Source organism: Nicotiana sylvestris, chromosome 9, assembly GCF_000393655.2.
Source record: "Nicotiana sylvestris chromosome 9, ASM39365v2, whole genome shotgun sequence".
NCBI classification, from domain to species: Eukaryota; Viridiplantae; Streptophyta; class Magnoliopsida; order Solanales; family Solanaceae; genus Nicotiana; species Nicotiana sylvestris.
The window spans coordinates 156,433,515-156,453,350 of NC_091065.1; the positions used below are offsets into that span (position 1 = coordinate 156,433,515).

The 19,836-nt window shown below is 36.1% G+C and overlaps 2 protein-coding genes across 6 annotated transcripts; one reads left to right on the top strand and one right to left on the bottom strand.

Annotated features, from left to right (window-relative positions):
• Positions 1-298: 298 nt before the first annotated feature.
• Positions 299-10,221, top strand: LOC104212903 (uncharacterized). Of its 5 annotated transcripts, XM_070155989.1 has the most exons (6): positions 300-572; positions 907-1,018; positions 2,950-4,819; positions 5,919-7,982; positions 9,666-9,715; positions 9,880-10,218. In XM_070155989.1, the coding sequence occupies exons 2-5, from the start codon at positions 945-947 to the stop codon at positions 9,669-9,671; spliced, it is 4,014 nt and encodes a 1,337-aa protein (XP_070012090.1). In that variant the 5' UTR covers positions 300-572; positions 907-944; the 3' UTR covers positions 9,672-9,715; positions 9,880-10,218. The 5 variants fall into 5 exon arrangements, with proteins under 5 accessions (XP_009760574.1, XP_070012090.1, XP_070012089.1 ...); XM_009762272.2 differs by lacking the exons at positions 9,666-9,715; positions 9,880-10,218 and having other exon boundaries at positions 299-572; positions 5,919-7,065; positions 7,165-8,027; XM_070155988.1 differs by having other exon boundaries at positions 9,666-10,221.
• Positions 10,222-13,134: 2,913 nt separating this feature from the next.
• On the bottom strand, positions 13,135-14,777 carry LOC104245138 (uncharacterized). The gene is made up of 2 exons (XM_009800704.2): positions 14,506-14,777; positions 13,135-13,615 (listed from the first exon to the last, which is right to left on the bottom strand). Exons 1-2 carry the CDS (start codon positions 14,775-14,777, stop codon positions 13,135-13,137), a joined length of 753 nt encoding a protein of 250 aa, XP_009799006.1.
• Positions 14,778-19,836: the final 5,059 nt, after the last annotated feature.

Here is a 19,836-nt window from a genome sequence, read left to right on the forward strand (position 1 = left end):
ACTGCTTCAGTTTCTTCTCAAAACACTTTTTTTCCTTTTAGAAATTTGGCCAAACACCTTAATTTTTGACCAAAAATACTTTTGGCAAAAAAAAAAAGTACTTTTGATCAAAAATAAGTTTGGCCAAACAAGCTATAAACCAATCGGTCAAATGTGTAACTTGGCCGTGATAATATCATTCGTCTAAAAAGGAAATAGTAATAGAATAGAAATTATTCTTTGGCTGTGGGTAGTTAAGTAATTTTGTTCCTTGAAGAGTCATTTTCTCAGTTTTTTCAGTTTTTTTTTGCTCCTCGTTCGTTCTTCGAGGCCATTCATTCGGGGGGGTGTTATCAGGTGTACCCTGTCCCTGCTTCTGTTGTTTTTCTTTCTGCTCCAATATACTCACTATCTTCTTTTTTATTTTTGGGCCCGAAAATCCAATCGGTAAAAAATTTACAAAGCCCTAGCCACCATCACAAACTATCAATTTTTTTTTCACTCAATGTTTTTTTTCTCTTCTCGTCAATGGATTCTCAAACCCTAATAATGATCGGAGCTCCACATCAGCTCTTTAACATCTCCCGCCGCCGGTAACTCCTCGCCGCCGCCTTATTTTCCATTTGTTCGATTATTACTTTAGTGCGTAATATGTTATTTTTATCATTTTGGAGCTCTGACTGCTTATTTATTGTATATTTTGGTTAATTAATGAACATGCAAAAGCTATGAATATATAAGATTGTGTTTCGAGCTTTGTTTTACTTCATTTACTTAATTAACTATTATTACTACTTTAGGAGCAATTGTTTTACTTGTGTATTTAATAAGACAGCTGAAGTATGAGGCTTTAGCTCGTATTATTAGTGTTTTGTAGTTTTTGTATGGAAAAATATTTTTTTTTATTGACCGAAGTATCTGGGCCAGCTTGTGCATACTTGGACTATTACGCCGCGTACTTGCTAATGGGCGGAGGTAGGGTGACAGAAGAGGGTTCAATCGAACCACCTTCGCTGGAAAATTTGTCTGCATATATAAGGTCAAAAATCTTTTTATGTATATATATATTAGGTGTTGAATCCCCTTTATTTTTTCTCGTGTTTACTTTTTTATTTTGCTGAATCCACTAGGTGGAAATCGTGGCTCTGCCATTACAGTGCTACCGCCCATGTAATAGTTGTGTATGTTTGGTTAATGAATGAATATGCAAAAGCTATGAATGAATAAATATGCTTACTTTATTTACTTAATTAACTACTATTACTACTGTAGGAGCAATAGTTTTACTTGTATGTTTAATAAGACAACTGAAGTATGAAACATTATCTCGTATCATTAGTGTTAGTTTTTTGTGCGGAAAATTTTCTTTTTTAAAGATTTAAATAATATACATTGACAATAAAAAGATTGTTTTTACACTTCAAGTGAATATTAACTTGTGATATAATAGGTTAGTTATCATTTCTACTACATTGTGAATTAATGTTTGTGATGAAATGTACTTGCAATTATCTAACTAGTAACTTGATTATGTAGATACTTGTTTCACACATAGAACTTAAAACTTTTTTTTATGACGAAGGTCTCAGAGCCAGCTTGTGTACACCTCGACTATTACACATGGTACCTACTATCTCCCACCAGTACATGCACCCGGTAACTCTGTGCACCAAGGCTTAGACAAATGAAAAGAAATCACCTAGTTTTAATCGCTGTTGGGATTTGAACCTGAGACCTCATGGTTATCGTCCCACTTCATTGACCACTAGACCACACCTTGCATGGGAGACGTTGTAAATCGTCATCTTTATATTTTTTCTATTTTTATTATTTGATTGTCCCTTATATCTTCTTTTTATTCCCAAAATTGGTGCTTTTTTTTTTTTGGGAAATAGTAGACTCCTACTAGTTTGGATTGAGTTGTCATTAATGTTCTCTTTATGCTCCAATAGACTTTGTTTTTGGGCCTAAAATCCAATCGATAAAAACTATAAAGCCCTAGCCACCATAAAAGAATCATCAGAAACAAGCAAAAATATTTCTCTCATGTTCTTTTTCTCTCCCCATCAATAGATCCTCAAACCCTAATGATTGGAGCTCCACATCAGCTCTTTAACATGTTCCGCCGCGGGTAACTCCTTGCCGCTTTATTTTCTGTTCAGCCGATTATGTTTGCTCTATGTTACTTTTTCGTGTTAATGTTTTCATTTTTAGAGTGTAATTTGTTTTTCTTCTTATTTTGGAGATTTGATTGCCTATTTATGTAAGCTTAGTTAATGAATGAACATCTAAAACATATGAATGATTAAGATTGATGATATCTTTCGTATATATAGCAATTTTGCGAGCTTTCTTTACCTACAATTACTTAAATTAACTACTATTACTATTTTAGGAGCAATTGTTTTACTTGTGTATTTAATAAGGCAACTGAAATGTGAGGCATTGGCTCGTATCATCAGCGTTTTGTAGTCTTTTGTATGGGAAACATTGTTTTTATTTTTTGACGGAGGTGATTGAGGCACAAGCTCGACTGTTGCACCTGCAACCTCCAACCAGTGTAGGTACCGGGTAACTCTACCTACCAAGGTTTAGGCGGGTGGGGAATAAATCACCTAGGATTTTGTTGTCTATGTTGGGATTTGAACCTTGAGACCTTATGGTTCTCCCACTTCATTGACCCTAGGCCACTATGTTTTCTATTTTTATTGTTTGATTCTCTCTTATACTACTTTTCTTTTCATTCCCTAAATTAGTTTTTTTAAAATAGTAGACTACTAGACTCCTAGTTTGGGATTGAGGTGTTGTTCATGTCTTTACTGTTGTTGATGTTGTGCTTGTATTCCCAAGGATGCGTGTTTACCTCTGACCTGCCGAATTGCTGTATAAAGTTCGTCTTTTTTCGTGTGGATGATGTTTTATGTTCTATTTTCTTTGTCAGCTATTAATTTGCATTAGTAATTTCTTCAGGAGAGTATTTCACCATGGTGAAGCATTTTGTTTTTTGATGGTTCTGTTCCATATCATCATTATTCTGGCAAAAGGTGAACCATGTTCAATGAAGGGAATGCAAAACCAAGCAGAATATGATACATTTATGTCCTACAGAACCAATGACGATTCTGAGTTCGAGGATGGCTTTACTGGTGATTTATCATCCGGATTCGTTCTCGAGAATCCCCTCCCTCGCCAAAGTCCTGATAGCGCGTGTTCACATACTGACTTATTTTGCTTTCCTCCAAGATTGCGTGGTTTTTTGTCTGAAGAGAAGAATGCACAATCACAAGTTGAAGAAGTTTCTGGGGTTCAATCCGATGTTGCTTTCCCTATAGGATCAGATGAAGAGAATACAAATATTAGTAGGTCATCCGATTCTTGTATTTTCAAGTTCTTGGGTGGAAGAACAATTTCATGCTATCTGAGTTACCAGGAGTGTTACAGCGAATTGCCTTGTGGTTGTATAAGAAGGAATAGAGAAAATGGTGTTTCTTTTGGTGGAGGACCTTTGTCTGATGATAAACATCAAAATTTGAAACCAAAAGGGGAAGACGAGACAACCAGGTTCAAGTTTTTGGGTGGTTCTTCCCCTCATGTAGAAATCAATCCCCCTGTGCTGGACTGGGGGGAGAAGTATTTATATCGTCCTTCATTAGCTTTTCTAACTGTTAAAAATACTCGCAGAGACAGCACACTGACTGTATTTGAACCTTATGGAACCAATTCTCAGTTTTACCCTTGCAATTTCAGTGAAACGTTGTTGGCACCTGGTGAAACTGCGTCAATTTGTTTTGTGTTTTTGCCTACATGGTTGGGTCTCTCTTCAGCGCAATTTGTTTTGCAGACAAGCTCTGGTGGTTTCTTTGTTCAGGTGAAGGGTTTTGCTGTTGAATCCCCATATCGCATACAGCCTTTAGTCGGTCTTGATATTTCCTCTGTTGGAAGGCGGAGTGAGAATATTTCATTGTATAATCCTTACAATGAAGCCCTCTATGTGGAGGAGATAACTATTTGGACGTCTGTTTCTTCGGGAGATAATACCCGTTATGCAAAGGCAATTTGTAATGTAAGTAGAAGTAAAGATTCAAACAGTAGTTTCAGCTTGCTCGGTGTTAAGGAGTGGTTGGATATCAAGGGTAGTGAGGTTGGTATTCCTCTAATTGCAATTAGACCCCATAGAAATTGGGAAATTGATCCTCAGAAAACTGAGACCATCATAGAATTAGATTTCCCTAGTCATACTGGGGGTGAGATATTTGGCGCCTTTTCTCTGCAGTTGCTTAGCTCTTCCAAAGGTAAAGCTGATACAGTTGTTATTCCTCTCAAAGCAGAACTGGACAAGACTTCAGCTTTTAGTGAGCTCACAGATCCACTTTCTCTGTCTTTTGAGACTGTAGGACCATGTGCTGCTGATGGCACTAGTTTTGTAGCTCTGTCAGTGAGAAATAATTCTCCTTATATATTGAGCATTGTCAGGATAAGTGAGACTGGAGAAAACACCAAGCATTTTCGGATCAGATATGTTGAGGGATTGCTACTCTTTCCTCGCACTGTTACGCAGGTGGCTGTTGTCACTTACACTCCCCCAGCTGTTGAGTTGCTTGATCCTCTGCTGCAAGGAGAGGATCAAGCTCATGAAAGGAGCATGAACTGTAAATTGCTAATAACAACTAATGATTCGAGAACTTCTGACATTGAAGTTGCTTGCCGTGATGTAGTGAGCCTTTGTTCAGGAGGTAAATTTGACTCTTCTATTGGTCATGGAGAATACTCTGACGAGGTAGAACTTGGAAATTCAAGAACAATGTCTAGCAGCAGCATGCATTCACCATCAGAAATCAAGGTATTGGAATTCTGACATTGGTTTTTATTATCTCGCTAATTTTGTGGGTGTAACATCTCTTTTTCAGGGGATTTTTCAAACACTTAAATGAGTAAAAATAATTTGTCGAACTTCTACAAGTTTCAGGGTTCAAATTATTAAGAGTTAAAGATCTAAGTTTATATGTGTTTTTCCTATTTGATGAATTTTTGCTGGCAACTGGAATTTATATTGAGGTTTTTATCTGAAAATCCTGTGGCAAGAAACTCAAACTAAGTCCTTAAAAGTATCTGTGTATGTAGAATGTAGAAGTCCTTGATTATCAGCATAACCTGTAACATATGAAAGGTGGAGCCATGCAATACCATATCAAGTATAATTCAGGGGCTTGCCTCTTCAAAAAAAGTACAATTCAGGGACTCATCTTTTCTGCCTAATCTATAGTAGGATGTATGCGTGTTAAAATTAATCCATCAGAAACACTAGTTTCATGTAAAGTTGGCATGGTTGTTCATTGCATCTAGAGGCTTCCTTGCTCATACCATAACCTTGGTTTCCAATCTCTGTTTTTGGACTGGAACCCACTTTCTCATTCACAAGGATGTAAATTTTGTTATGACTCTGGACTTTAAGTATTTGATTAGGGACTTCTGTGGAAAAAGAACTGTGTGGTGTTCTGTTCGTATTTCAAGATGCTGGATCCAATTTTCTCCCTCTCTGGCAAAGTTCTATTATCACTTTCCGTTTTTTTAAGTACATAATAGGGAAGAAATTCTTCTGCAAATATACCCGTAATGATTATCAAAAGCTATTCTTTGATTTCTTATGCTTGAATCACTGTAACCACTCCCACAGAATTTAGCAGAAATGATGGGAATGTGCATAATGAGCTGTGTTTACTACGTCAGCAGAGTTGTAGTTCTGACGCGAATTTATTTCATGTAAAACTTCACTTTTTAAGCTTTGTGAAACAACTCTAATTTTGTCCATGGTTAATCTGAATGTACTTGTTGTGGAGATAGCTGTCATTATGGTATTAGTCATATGCCTTCTTCATTTAGTACAGTTGTATATAGAATTAGCTCTTGATTGTTGATATGTCTATCCATTTAATATGCAGGCCGTGGATACAACAGTGGCAGATGAGTTGGTATTGAGGAACTGGAAATCTCAAGCTACTGCAAATGGCATGTCAGTACTGGATGAAAGTGAAATTGTGTTTCCGGTGATTCAGGTCGGAAGTCATCAGTCTCAATGGATCACGGTAAAAAACCCAAGTCAAAAACCAATCTTGGTTCAGCTTGTTCTGAACTCCTGGGAAATTGTTGATGAGTGCAAGACTTCAGGAAGCCATTTGCAGCCTTCTCTATCCAGTAGAATAGTTGGCAATTATTCTATTGCTCCTAGGAGATATGGTTTTTCGCTAGCTGAGAATGCAGTAACTGAAGCTCTTCTTCACCCTTTTGGTAGAGCATCATTTGGTCCAATTTTATTTCAACCTGCAGCTCGATGTCAGTGGAAAAGTTCAGCTTTGGTCAGGAACAATCTTTCTGGCGTGGAGTGGTTACCTCTGAGAGGATCTGGAGGGTTGCTTTCTTTGGTCTTGCTTGATGAGTTTGAACCTGTACAGAACCTGGACTTCAAATTAAACATGCCAACCCCTCTTAATCTCTCTTCTTCGAGTGTGTTATATAACATGAAGGATAATTCTCATGCGTGTTCTTTGTCATTATCAAAAGAGCTTCACGCAAAGAACGTGGGTGACTTTCCCCTGGAGGTCAAAAAAATTGAAATCTCTGGAACAAAGTGTGGAACAGATGGGTTTGTAATAAATGGTTGTAAAGGTTTTTCTCTTGAACCTGAGGAGTCTATAAAGCTTGTTATATCATATCATACTGATTTTTCCGTTGCTACTATACAGAGAGATCTGGAACTGACTTTGGCAACTGGCATTCTTGTTATACCTATGAAAGCTAGTCTTCCTATCTGTGTGCTTCATTTCTGCAAGAAGTCTTTGTTCTGGATGAAGGTGAAAAAATTGCTGTTCACAATTCTTCTCCTAGCTTCTTTATTCTTTCTGGTTCTTTGGTGCATCATACCCCAATTCGTGGCCTTTGGCTCCCATGAGTGCTTGCCTAAGAGTGGTAAAAGCTATATTGCATCTGCAGATCATGCTGGAAAACTGTCTTGCATGCATCCCAGTGACAAACATAGTGGCAAGTTCGTCTTCTCTAAATTGAACGGTTTGCTTAGATCAATTGGGGAAGGTGAAGCACTGTTGTTGGAAAGTTTTGGTACATCTGAAGATAGTCAAGCTGCCTCCGAAACTCAAGGTGTAACTGATCACAATCTGAATCACTGTGCAGGATATAACTGTTTATCAAATACCCAAAAGGGATTGGAAGTGTCAACTTCTACGAAGTCTGTAGCAATTCAGAGTGCTGATACAAATGCAACCTCCAAAAGCAGTAATCTCACTGTCAAAATTGGAAAAGAGAAAGGGAGGCGGCGAAAGAAGAAAAAGAATTCTGCAACTGCTTTGGCTGGAGTTTTTGAAGTTTCAAGTAGTCATAGTGGCAATTCTACACCATCGTCACCCTTGTCTCCTACCTCAAGTTCAACACCTAGCCGGCCATCTCCACAGTCTACTGATGTGGATGGATCTGCTAAGCTCAGCAATCCCTTTGCTGATGTTGGTAATGATCAATGTAAAAAGAGTACACACTCCAAATTTGCATGTCAGAAGAATGTATCCGAGACAAAGGCGACAGTAACATATGGTGGCAAAAATGCTTGTTTTCCTCGTCAAGAGAAGCCTACTGCACCAAAGAAATTAGCTAGCAAACCTGTTCTGTTGCCTTCAGCAACCTTCCCTTCTGCTGATAAATCTGCTCCTCGCTTGATGTGTCGTCAACCACTATTGGCTTCAAGTTCTATAATTGCTCCACATCTGCGAGCTCCTGGATCTAAACCTCAAAATCAGGTGGCAGTTAAAACTGATGAAAAGATGGGGTTGGAGGAAAAGTTTACTTATGATATCTGGGGTGACCATCTTTCCAATCTTCCCCTTGTAGGTAGGTCAAAGGAGGTATCGGAGATGCCTCCGAATGCTATAGAGAACAGCTCCAGTAGCTTCTTTCTAAGGGGTCCACAGACCCTTATTACCAACTACCAACAGACAACTGTAAGTTCTGACCGTGAAGGTTAATGAAAATTTAGTTAAAATCTACTCTGCTGTCTGATATATATGTTAGGTACAACTTACCTCTTAGATAACTTGTACAAAAAATGCGCATAACCATGTTTTAATAAAAAACAAAGTAGGACACAACTAATTGCAACTATAAAACAGATCAATAATCATTTGATAATGGGATGTAGAACGTTAGACACACCTGTATAATGATAATTTGCCAAGAAAGTATCAAGTGACGCAAGGTTCTATTTAATCATTTTGGCTGACATGTGGATTAAACCTGGTTTGTGTCTCGAGAAAATGTCTAGCTATATTCATACTTAGTCTTGATATACCAAGCTATGATTATGAGTATAATAATTGCACCATACTGCAAAGACATTCCTTTTATGAAGCTTTAGATCTTCCTATCATTTAATGTTGGAAGATCATGTGAATTAAGAGCGCGCGCTTGGTTGTGTAATCTTGCTGCTGGTTGAGTTTGCGTCTTTCTTTGGACCAATGAATCAACTATATTGCTTATTACTGTCTTGCATATTAATAATTGTAAAAGAATAAGAATAAGTTAACATACTATTGAAATGAACAATGGTTATCAGAAAGTTAGAAAGTATTATACATCAAGTGACAACTAATTGCAGAAACTGCAGCAACTTCACCTTTGTCCCAAACAAATTGGGACCGGCAATATGAATTTTCACTGATCATGTTCCTCAGGGGAAAGACTTTACTTTTTTGTTTTGTTTACCATACCCGAGTTTTCTCTTTAAATGTCTATTTTCATTTCATTATTTTTCTAGGGTGTTTTGTTAATCATCCCTATTTGGACAAAAACTTCAGCTTCGCTTTTGCATTAAAATAGGCAGGAGTTGGCAGGCAAAACCTTTCATAACCATTTCCCAAACATCCACTGTAAATAGCCTTTCTAATGCCACTTTCCTAGACTACTCTATGCATATTAGCTTTGGTAATCCAAAGTCTCTCCCCAGAATTGTTATGTCTCAAGGGACAGGGGGGTGGGGGGACTCTTCAGTTTACAATTTACAGAGTGAATCCATTCATTGTGATGATTTTAGCAGTAATATTTCCAATTATCATGTATCTGCTTTATTCACCGAGATGGACTAGAAGTGTAACTCTTCAGTTCACAATTTACAGAGTGAATCCATTCACTGTGATGACTTTAGCAGTAATATTTCCAATTATCTTGTATCTGCTTTATTCACCGAGATGGACTAGAAGTGTAACTCTTCAGTTCACAATTTACAATGAATCCATTCATTGTGATGATTTTAGCAGTAATATTTCCAATTATCTTGTATCTGCTTTATTGACCGAGATGGACTAGAAGTGTAACTGTTCATTTTTAGCATACCGCGTAATTTATTTCTTGTTGATGGGGAAGTGCTGGAGTTATTTATAGGTATGTCTATTTTAATTATGTAATGGACACTGTTGCTCGCCTCCTTAAAAATGTCGTTGCACCGTGTTAGATCCTCCAAATATTATCTTTTTTTGAGGATCTAACACGAATACAAGGCCCCATTGGCTGAAAAACTTATCTGAGGCATATGCACGTTCTGTTCATGGTAGTACGGGCAGTCTATCATGAAATGGAAGATAACTAACCATCGAAAGTATTTGCTAATTGGCTTCTTTGCTACCCTACAGCACTAATGACAGTGTAATGTCAAACATTTCACAGCCTATTTCCTATGAAGGTATGGGTAAATTCAGTCTGTCCATATTAATTATGTTATGAATTTTTTTTAATGTCTATTAGAAGGTTTTGTTCTGTAGAGAACACATATCCCTTGTTACCAGACTTATTTCCCTTTACTTTTTTCTGTTGGTTGGTAATCTGGAAATTGCATGCATAATTCAGAAGATGGAGCTTTTCTCTATGCTTGGAGATCTGCAGTCTGTTGTTTGATACTTACACTGGAATAGATCACTCTGAATAGTAAAAGTTGCTGTATATCTTGACCCCAAAAGAAGAGAGTTGCTGTATATCATGATATCATTGACCTCCAGCTCTGATAGCATTTCATGCCACCATTAAGGTGGTATTGTTTTCATCCAAATTTCCAGTGTTAATATGGTATCAACTATCAATCGCAAGTGTAAATCCGATTCACTCTAGGATATACAGTAGCTTGAATTTGGTTAATCAATGGTAACAATCAATTATACTCCCATTGCCTTCCATGCAGAAGAAAAAGGTCCAAGCAACTCTTCTTCGGTTTTAACTTCAAATTGTTATCACCATGGGTTATTGTGACACGGATAGAATCTTCTGAGGTTTTAGGTTCAAGCCCTGTAAATGAAAAAATTCTGGTATTTAGTCTTTTACCTTTAATGGTTATTATGTGGTGCGAATTTAGTTGGTCAGGACCCTAAGGCGGATGTTTGACATAGGAATTTTTTTTAAAAAAAAGTGCAAATATTATAATTTATAATATTGTGTAGACGGCTCGTCTGTATCTTCTTGAAAACGCATCCTTTCTTTTTGCATATTGTGAAAATTAAAATACTCTAAAATCACGGAATCATATTAGATGCTCATGAAATCTATTTATAGTTGACAAGATGAAGAAGTGCGGCTGCGTCTGCATAATTAGCTCGCAATCAGTAAAGTACATTGACTTAGAGGCAAATTCAAGATTTGAACTTTATTGGGTTGGGATGCCATTGAACTCATTGACCATTTGAATTACAGGACTCAAAATTTAATATTGACATAGTTGAAGCAGATTTCTTAATAAATCGACTAAGCTTAAGCCAAAGCTATTGAGTTCTTTGAATCCATAGCTTATAGTATACATTCCTGCACTAACTGGTTCTAAGACACAAATACATCATTTTTTATAATAAGGGCGATCTTCGGGGCGTTCTCTTTCTTGGTTTTCTTCTTAGGCTACAACTCTGAGCTAAGCATTCAGGTTTTTCTCCTTTAACAGTTTTGCCATTGCATAGGAAATTAATTCTCTTGCTTCTTACTTTACAAACAATCGAGCAATATAGATACTCTTCGTCCTTTATTCTCCCTTGGCATGAGAAACACTTGGGATTTCCGCCATTTCCTTCTTTTGGTTTCAGCAGCATAACCTTATGATTGTTTATTATATAGGGTTGAATATCGGTGATGTCTACCTCCTTTTCTATATCTACTTTTCGTACTGATGCTTTCTCAGAAACTTTAAATATCTGCATTGACAAACAAAACTATTAGTATTAACTAGGCAGGGTTTCAGTTCAAAAATGCCGAAAGCAGAAAAAAGAAAAAGAACTCTCCAAAATTTGAGATGGTTCAACAAAAGACACTCATTTAAAATAAGAGAAGGAACTTTTATTTATTGGTGAAAAACTTACCTGCAAAAGTTGGTGACCTTCATGTGAAGAAACCTTCCAACATAATTCACAAAGAGGTTTGCTTCTGCAGCTCTTACAAAAGCGGGTACAATACTGGTTATTGTGTGCCTCACAGTAATTATGGGGTCTATAAAAATCAGTATTTAATAAAGGTGACAACCACGGTGGATAATTGCTACTCTCCATATCTAAAATTTGATTGGACAATCAACACAAGAAGAATGAAAAAGAAAACTAATCACTTTAATATATATAGACATGTAAATAACTTTAATCCTAACCGATAACGGATTTAACTTTTCCCAATAACTTTCAGAAAAGGAAAACATTTAGAAAAAGATTAATAATATAAATATGCATGATGAGAAAAATTAATTAATTTAAAAAAAGGCACTTCTAATCACCCAAAGGCTTGGCTACACGAAACGGATTAGAAGACCGATGGGTTTTGGAATTGTTTTATGAAGCTGCGTAGTAACTCTTCTCCGTTTTAGTGTTGAACAAGGTCCAAAAAAATAAAAAAACTTGAACAAGGTCCAAAAAAAAAAAAAAACTTGACGTTATTAGCTTCTTGGTATTTAACTCGGGCAAATTAATGAGAAAGAATATATATATATATATGTAATAATAATAATAATAATAATAATAATAATAATAATAATAATAATAATAATAATAATATCCGAGTTCCAAATTAAATGTTAAATTGTAAAACAAGATATAGACCAAAAATTTTAACAGAAAATCAAATAATAAAGAGAAGGACACGCACATATGTAACATGGTTGTCAATAGACGTGTATTTAGGTCGGCCTGGTTAGGGATTTTCAAGTACCAAACCAAATTAGTTGTGTCGAGTTTTTAAATTTATAAGCCAAACCAACAAAAATCGAGGTTTTCAAGCTCGATTTTTCTCAGTTTTTTTTGAGTTTTTTTGGGGTTTTGGATTTTATTTCTGTAAATTTATAGCACAAAACATATAACTTGTGCTTCAAATATTTTTTTAGTCCTAGTAAGATACAAGTACAACTAGATAAGGTGTTTCCTAAGAAAATAACAAGTCATATCATTGTATTAAAATATTCAACAACAAAGAGAATGAAATGGCACGAAAACAAACACTATTGAGTTGAATTTCTTTTGTTAGCTTGCATTACTATTAATTTGGTTTTGGTTTAAACTTTGTTTTGAGTTACTAAAATCTATAACGTATAAAATTTGTTGAATCATTCAAAAATTCTAAGTCTAAGTTTAAAACAATATACTAAAAGACAAAAATTATGAAAGAGTTTAAGAGATATTTATATATTATATTACAATAAATATTTTTAAAAATAGTGTACATATAAGATCAGGTTGGTTTGATTTTGATTTGACTTTTTTTTTAGTTAAAATCAAACCAAACCAAACTAAATCAATTATGGTCATTTTTTTAATATCAAACAAAATGAAATCGAACCACTGATTGGGTTTTTCCTGGTTTGACTCCGAACTATCATTTTGGTGCTATTTATCGATTTTTTTTGTACATTCCTAGTTGTCAATAGTGGCGAATCCAAAAGAAAAGTCACATTCACTAAACATATGTAAATAATATTTTTAGAAACACAATAATGTTGTATAAATGTACATTAAACAAACACTAATGAAAATAATGAAAAGAAAAAAAATTAACTAAGGACATAAAAAGTAAAATCTTAAAACCCTCCAACTCATTTAATAATAGGTCGATACAACTTATAAAAAAATCCTGCATTTGTCACTGTTGTCAAATATACTCCAACTCCTTCAAATTTCCTTCAGAAGCATCAATTGTTGGAAGTTTTATCCTAAGATATTCTATATTACCATGATATCTTCCAGAAGAAAAAACAAGGTAATAATAATCTTGGTCATTTTCCAAGCTATAAAGTTTTTGGCCTGCTGCATAGCCACCAAGAAGTTGATACGATCTTTCTGATTGATCAAGAGTTACACAAATATCATCACCACATGCAGCAAGTTCTAGTTGTGTTCTATATATGAAATCCAAAACTTCTGAAATTTCTTTCTCAAACTCATGAAATGGTCCATTTTCAAAGTTAAATTTTCTAAGCTTGCATAGCCCTTCTCCCAATTCCATCATAGCTCCTTTGTGATTTTGGTTGAAAAGGTGATGGAATCCAACTGCACATTGAAGAATTCCATGAAGTAGAGTTCGAATTGGCTCTTGGGATTGGTTCCAAAGGGCTTCAAGGACGTCATGACATCTGTAAATTAGAGGTAGCAAAATCAATCAATTTTTTTTTGTAATTCGTCAAATTTGTCTAAGTTTGAACAAATTGGCTCATGACACATCTATTTTCTTGAACCAATGGATTCATAGCCTGTTTGGCCAAAAGTGTTTTTTTTTGCCAAAAATTGAGGTGTTTGGCCAAGCTTTTGGAAGGAAAAAAAGTGTTTTTGAGGAGAAACAGAAGCAGTTTTGGAGAAGCAGAAAAAAGTAGCTTCTCTCCAAAAACACTTTTTTTGAGAAGCACTTTTGAGAAAAATACACTTAGAAGCAGTTTTTAAAGCTTGGCCAAACACTAATTGCTGCTCAGAAGTGCTTTTCAAACTAATTAGCCAAACACAAAGTGCTTCTCACCAAATATACTTTTGAGAAAAACACTTTTGAAAAAACACTTCTCAAAATAAGTTGATTTTTGCAGCTTGGCCAAACGGACTATCTAATGTGAAATAACTCCTCCAATTATTGGGTGAAAGCAGAATTAAATAGTGTAATTCCGACTTCCTTTTTGAAGCCACTCTTTAATTTCCATTAGCACAATCGACTGTTTTTTTTTTTGGCAGACAAACTAGCCTTTATCAGTAGATAGAATTCGGAAGTGGCATCCAAAAGAACCATTTGTGCACATGCCCTAAATTCGACGAGCCAAAATGAATTAAATCTAATTATACAACATCAAATTTAAAGATTGAAAAATTGTGTAAATATGAAGGAACTTCAGCTTATAACAAATTAAGTAAAATACACCAATTTTCACATTCAGGAAAAAAAAAAGGATGTGAGAGTAAAATACACCAATTTTCACAAACTCAAAGTTTTGAGTTGGAACACATTTATTGATTTAAAACTTGACCAACTGCAGTTCTTCACCTGTAATAATCTCTGCTATTAAAAAGTGCTACAGCTTCTTGGAAACTGTAATTATCTGAGTTTAGATCATCTTCATCTTCGTATTCCAAAAAACTTCTTCGAGAAAATAGACGGAAATGATATAACGTGGTGTTGATCTTCTTGAATTGATGATGTTTATGGAGATGAACCTTTGAGTAGGCCGGAAAAGAGAGTGAAGATAAGTTTGTGAAGTTAGACAAGGATATTACAGTTTGGTTGAATTGTTGGAGATTGATGGATGAGTTAGCCATTGAAGAAGGCTTTGTTCCATTGAATTGAGGGGGAATAATTTTCCGACTAATCTTTTCTTTGTTTTTGTTTTATGTTTCATCTTTCATGTGGTTGACGTTTCTTCTCTCTCCAAAAATTCCAGATTTTACGTATTCAAATAAGTTATCTTAGATATTTATATCGGAAAATGGCCAAATATTTTAATTTAATACTTCTGTTCTATCTAAAATAATTTATATATCTTTTGTATTCTTATTTGGTCACTCAAACTCTACCGTTATAGTATGAAACATATATACCCTTCTTTTGGACAAAGTTTTGCATGACTGCACACAATTCCCTCGCTTAAAAAAACCCTGAAGACATACTTTTCCGCTTTTCCTATCCTCTTCTTGCTCTCGGTACTGATACAGAAATTAGGGACTTAGCTCGAAAGTAGCTTGAGTGAGTGGGAGCCATTCTGACGGGAAAGTTTGTTAGATTTTAATTTAATTTCTAATTTTTTTTTATTTCATTTTCATCATACTTCACAGAAGATTAGTTAGGAGTATAAAGTGACTATCACTGCATTGTAATTTTATTGAGTAATGACAAATAAGATTTTTTCCTTGTATCTCCTCTCTTCTCTCTCAACCTCTCTTCTCTGTCTCTATCCCCTGAATATCTCTTCTCTCCCCTGATCTTCTTTCTCTCTTCCTCTCTTCTTTGATTCTTCTCTACACCTCGATACCAATAATTTGGTATCAATTGGTATTAGAGCTTGGCGAATTATGGGTCCTCAAAAAGCGGTGGATGTTGTAACTGAAAATCCAACTATGGATTTACAAGAGCGGTACGAGAATTTGAGAGTTTGACAATTAGATCTTCGAGTTGTAATGGAGCATACACAACAGGAATTGCGCGAGGATATGGATCGGAAGCATGCAGAGCTTATCCAAATGCTTAGTTCACTCACACATTCAATTGATGGAAAGCATTTACACATGCAATCGAAGGATAAACAATTGGCTGAGAATCAGAGGCTTTTTCAAAAATTGGAAGAACAATTGAGCAAAAAATGGGTAAAATCTGAAGAGTCATATGAATACTACTGCAAATCGTGCTCCGTTGTTTGTTCTAGTGGGAGGTACTATCGCCTAAAACATGAAGATCTCCGCTTGTGTTGGAAGTGCTTCAAAAATAGAAAGTTTGACCTCGAAACTTCTCCTTTAGATTCTGACCTCATAGAGAGTGTTGAAGTTTTGGAGGATATGTGTTTAAATGTGCTTTTTATGAAAAACAAAAGTTATAATGATATAGATGCTTTGGAAGACACGTTCTTGACTGAATTGTTCGTAGAACATGAGAGCTGGAATATTGCTCACAAGGTGCTTGATAAAATGCCAAAACCGATTTATGGTGCTGTTGAGAGTAATTAGATGCTTTAGACGACATGTGTTTACCTGCACTTTTCATTGAAGCTGAGAGGATAACTTTGATCACAAGGTTTCACATGAAATGACAGGAAGAGATCATGTCAAGGTAGTACATGTATTCATAATAAATAAAAGCAAGTTCTCTTTTTTTTTTGGTTTCTCACATGGTGTAGGTACCCGCATTGGAGCCCGACTATATCCGGATTCGCGCCGGGTAAGGCCCCATTCGGGGGTAGCGCTCCCTACCAAGGATTTTTCCATACCCAGGGTTCGAACTCGAGACCTCTGGTTAAGGGAGGAACATCCCCATCCACTGCACCACATCACTTGATGGTTCAAGTTCTCTCTTGTTTTAGTTGGAAATGGAATGGTTGTTCCTCTATGGGATCCATGAATAGGTTTGACTACTTTGACTAGTGTGAAGTTAGCTAGTCAGATAGACGATGTTCGAGAAAAATTGATGGATTTTTCTAACAGATTTTGCTTGCCTCGATCATCTGATAACATGAGGAGAGTGCGGGATACTGTATGTCAGTGGTTTATGTATCCTAAGGTTGTGAATGTTGAACTGATAAATGTTGACTACTGGAGAGAAACTCTAAGGGCACTTTGCTACAAATTGCCTATGGATTTGGTGGAAGCTAGTATATTGCAGATTAGAAAAAAGAGGTTATTTGATAATGTTTCTGGAATAAAAGTCACTGAATTCACTGCTTCTTGGGAAGATAGAGCCAAACATGTTCTTATAAGCAAGATAAAAACGATTGCACTTAAGTTTGATATGGTTCCAATGACATTCTGCTACAAATGGCGTATGGTTCCTAAACTTTAACAAGCTAGTTTTGGACTTTTACCTGGTATAATAATAGCTTTTGTACTTTGGAGATTTGGTGACAATGGAAGGTTATAGCAATCTAGCTGTGGCCTTACCTGAAACTACAATCATAGAGGGAGCAAGGCTATATGGTCCTTCTGTTGTGTATATTGATTTTGTCAGTCCAGGTGCTATCATTCCAACATATAACCTTTTGAACATTGGTAAAGGAGATCCTTCCTTACACTTAATAGTGTTGTCCAAGAAGGAGAATATATTACTTGGGACTCAATTTTGCAATTCACATTGCATGATGACTCAAAAGAGCTAGCATCCACTGGTTTGTCTGCATACAAATGGTCAGTGAGTGAGTGTAAAATCCAGAAGGATTCTCAAAGAAGGAGTGTAGTCATGGCCAGAAACGTGTCTACTACTGAAGCAAAGTTTTCCTTAGAAGGATATATTCTTCTCTGTGAGGAACCATATTTCAACATCTCTCCAACTCCAGGAATAATGCATCATGGGTTTTTAAGTTAGCAAGGGCATATCTTAACCATGGACTCTATTGGTAGTATGAAACTGTGGGATATTATTGGAGGGACTGCTGGTCAAGAATACAAAGAGGTTATAATTGATAAGGAGGTAGAACAAATACATGCTTGCAAGCTATGTCATCTGTGGTTATTTGATTTTGTTCATTGTGGCAATGCATTCTAGTTTTCTTAACCTTGATAGTATACTTGGAGATGGCAAAGTTATATGGTTACAAGGAACTCACAAAGAGTTGATAGTGAATTCTCCAACCAAAAGTAAAGTTAAATTAGGGACATTTAGTCTGGGGACATTTTGGAAGGTTACATTTGTGAGGAATTTGTTTGCAACATCTAGAATTGAGGTTGTTGGACTACATATTTTTTTTGTCAAACACCAATGATTCTGCTAGTTTAAGGGATGGAGTTGTGCATGGTTTGTATTTCACTTTTGATCCAAGTGGTATATTGATTGGCCTAGATAACCAAGCTGTTGGGTTGCATTTTAAAAAACTGCAACATTTAAAAATTTTACACCAGCACACATGTAGCTTCACTGGATATGTGACATCATTCTTCCCTATTCCCTTATATAGTACAACATTTGGAAGCAAATGCAGCGCTAATGATGTTCATATTATTCTTCTGTTGGTGAAGAAACTTGCACTATACCTTCTACATAAGCAACTAGACATCTTCTATTGGTCTATGCTTAAAATTAATGTAGAGGAGCATTATCTCCTTGCTATAAAATTGAGTTACTTGCTTACTGCAACACCTTGAATTCAAGGTCTTCCACATCAATTTCCGTTTGATCCAGGCAGCTCCTTCATGTTGTTATATTACTATGATGATCCAAAATGTTATCTCTTATTTTAAAAGTTAAATCTGTGTTTCGAGGCCTTAAAAGCCTTCTTTTATCTCACCTCAATTTGCGTGCGTAGTCCGGGCGCGTTTCTAGAAATCTTTTATGTGAACTTTAAGAGAAATATTGAATTTAGCCCTTTAAAATTGATTAAAGTTGACTTTGGTCACATTTTTGGTAAACAAACCCAAACCCTTGATTTGACGGTCATGTAGGGTCCGTAATAAAATATGGGACTTGGACGTATGCCCGAAATCGAATTCCGAGGTCCCTAGCCTGAGAAAAGAATTTTTAAAGAAAAATTGTTTGTTGGAAAATATAAAGACTTTTGGAAATGAAATGGTGTGTGTTCTTGATGGTATCAGTCCTGTATTTTGGTTCAGGAGCCTGGTACAAGTTTAAAATAATGTTTAAGTCTAACTTGTGAAATTTAGTAAGAATCAGAGTTGATTTGATTAATCGGACCTTAGGTTGAGAAAATAGAAAATTTGAACTATCTTATGAATTTCATGAATTAAGGTTAAATTCATAGTTGTTGATGTTATTTTGATGATTTGATCACATGAGCAAGTCCATATGATATTTTTAGACTTGCGTGCATGTTTGGTTTGGAGCAACGAGGGCTCGGATGAGTTTTGGATAGGCCACGGGGTGATTTGGAATTAGGAACACTCACATGTGCATCTTGTATTTTTGCACAGGCCTCTGGTCTCGCAATTGCGAGATCAGGCTTCGCAATTGCGAAGTGAACATGCCTGGGAAATGCAACAATTGTGTCGCAAATGCAAACCAGGCCTGGGCAGGCTATTCTCGCAAATGCGACACTCTGGCCAGAAATGCTAAGGTCACAGGAGTCACAAATGCGACGTAATTGTCGCAAATGCGAAGGGAGCAGAAATTTACAGGGTTCGCAATTGCGAACCCCTGATTGCAATTGCGATAACTGCACCTGTTAAGTGAGATTTCACAGGTACCCGATGCCAGTCCTGAGGCCGAGGCATCCGATGTCGTTATCACAGGTACGATCTTAGTATGAAGTAGAGATGCTTCAGTTTTATTTGATCCAGGGTCTACATACTCCTATGTGCCATCTTATTTTTCCACATATTTGGTTGTGCCTCGTGATTCTTTGAGTGTTCCTGTATATGTGTCTACAATGGTGGGTGATTCTATTATTGTAGATCGTGTCTATCACTCTTGTGCGGTTATTATTGGAAGTCTTGAGACCCGTTACGATCTCTTGCTTCTGGATATGGTTGATTTTGATGTTGTATTGGGGATGGATTGCCTCTCACCTTATCATGCTATATTGGATTGTCACGCCATGACCTTGACCTTAGCCTTGATAGGTTTGCCTCGATTAGAGTGGAGAGGGACTCCTAGTCCTTTGTCAGTAGGGTTGTCTCTTATATAAAAACTCGGCGTATGGTGGAAAAAGGGTGTTTGGATTATTTG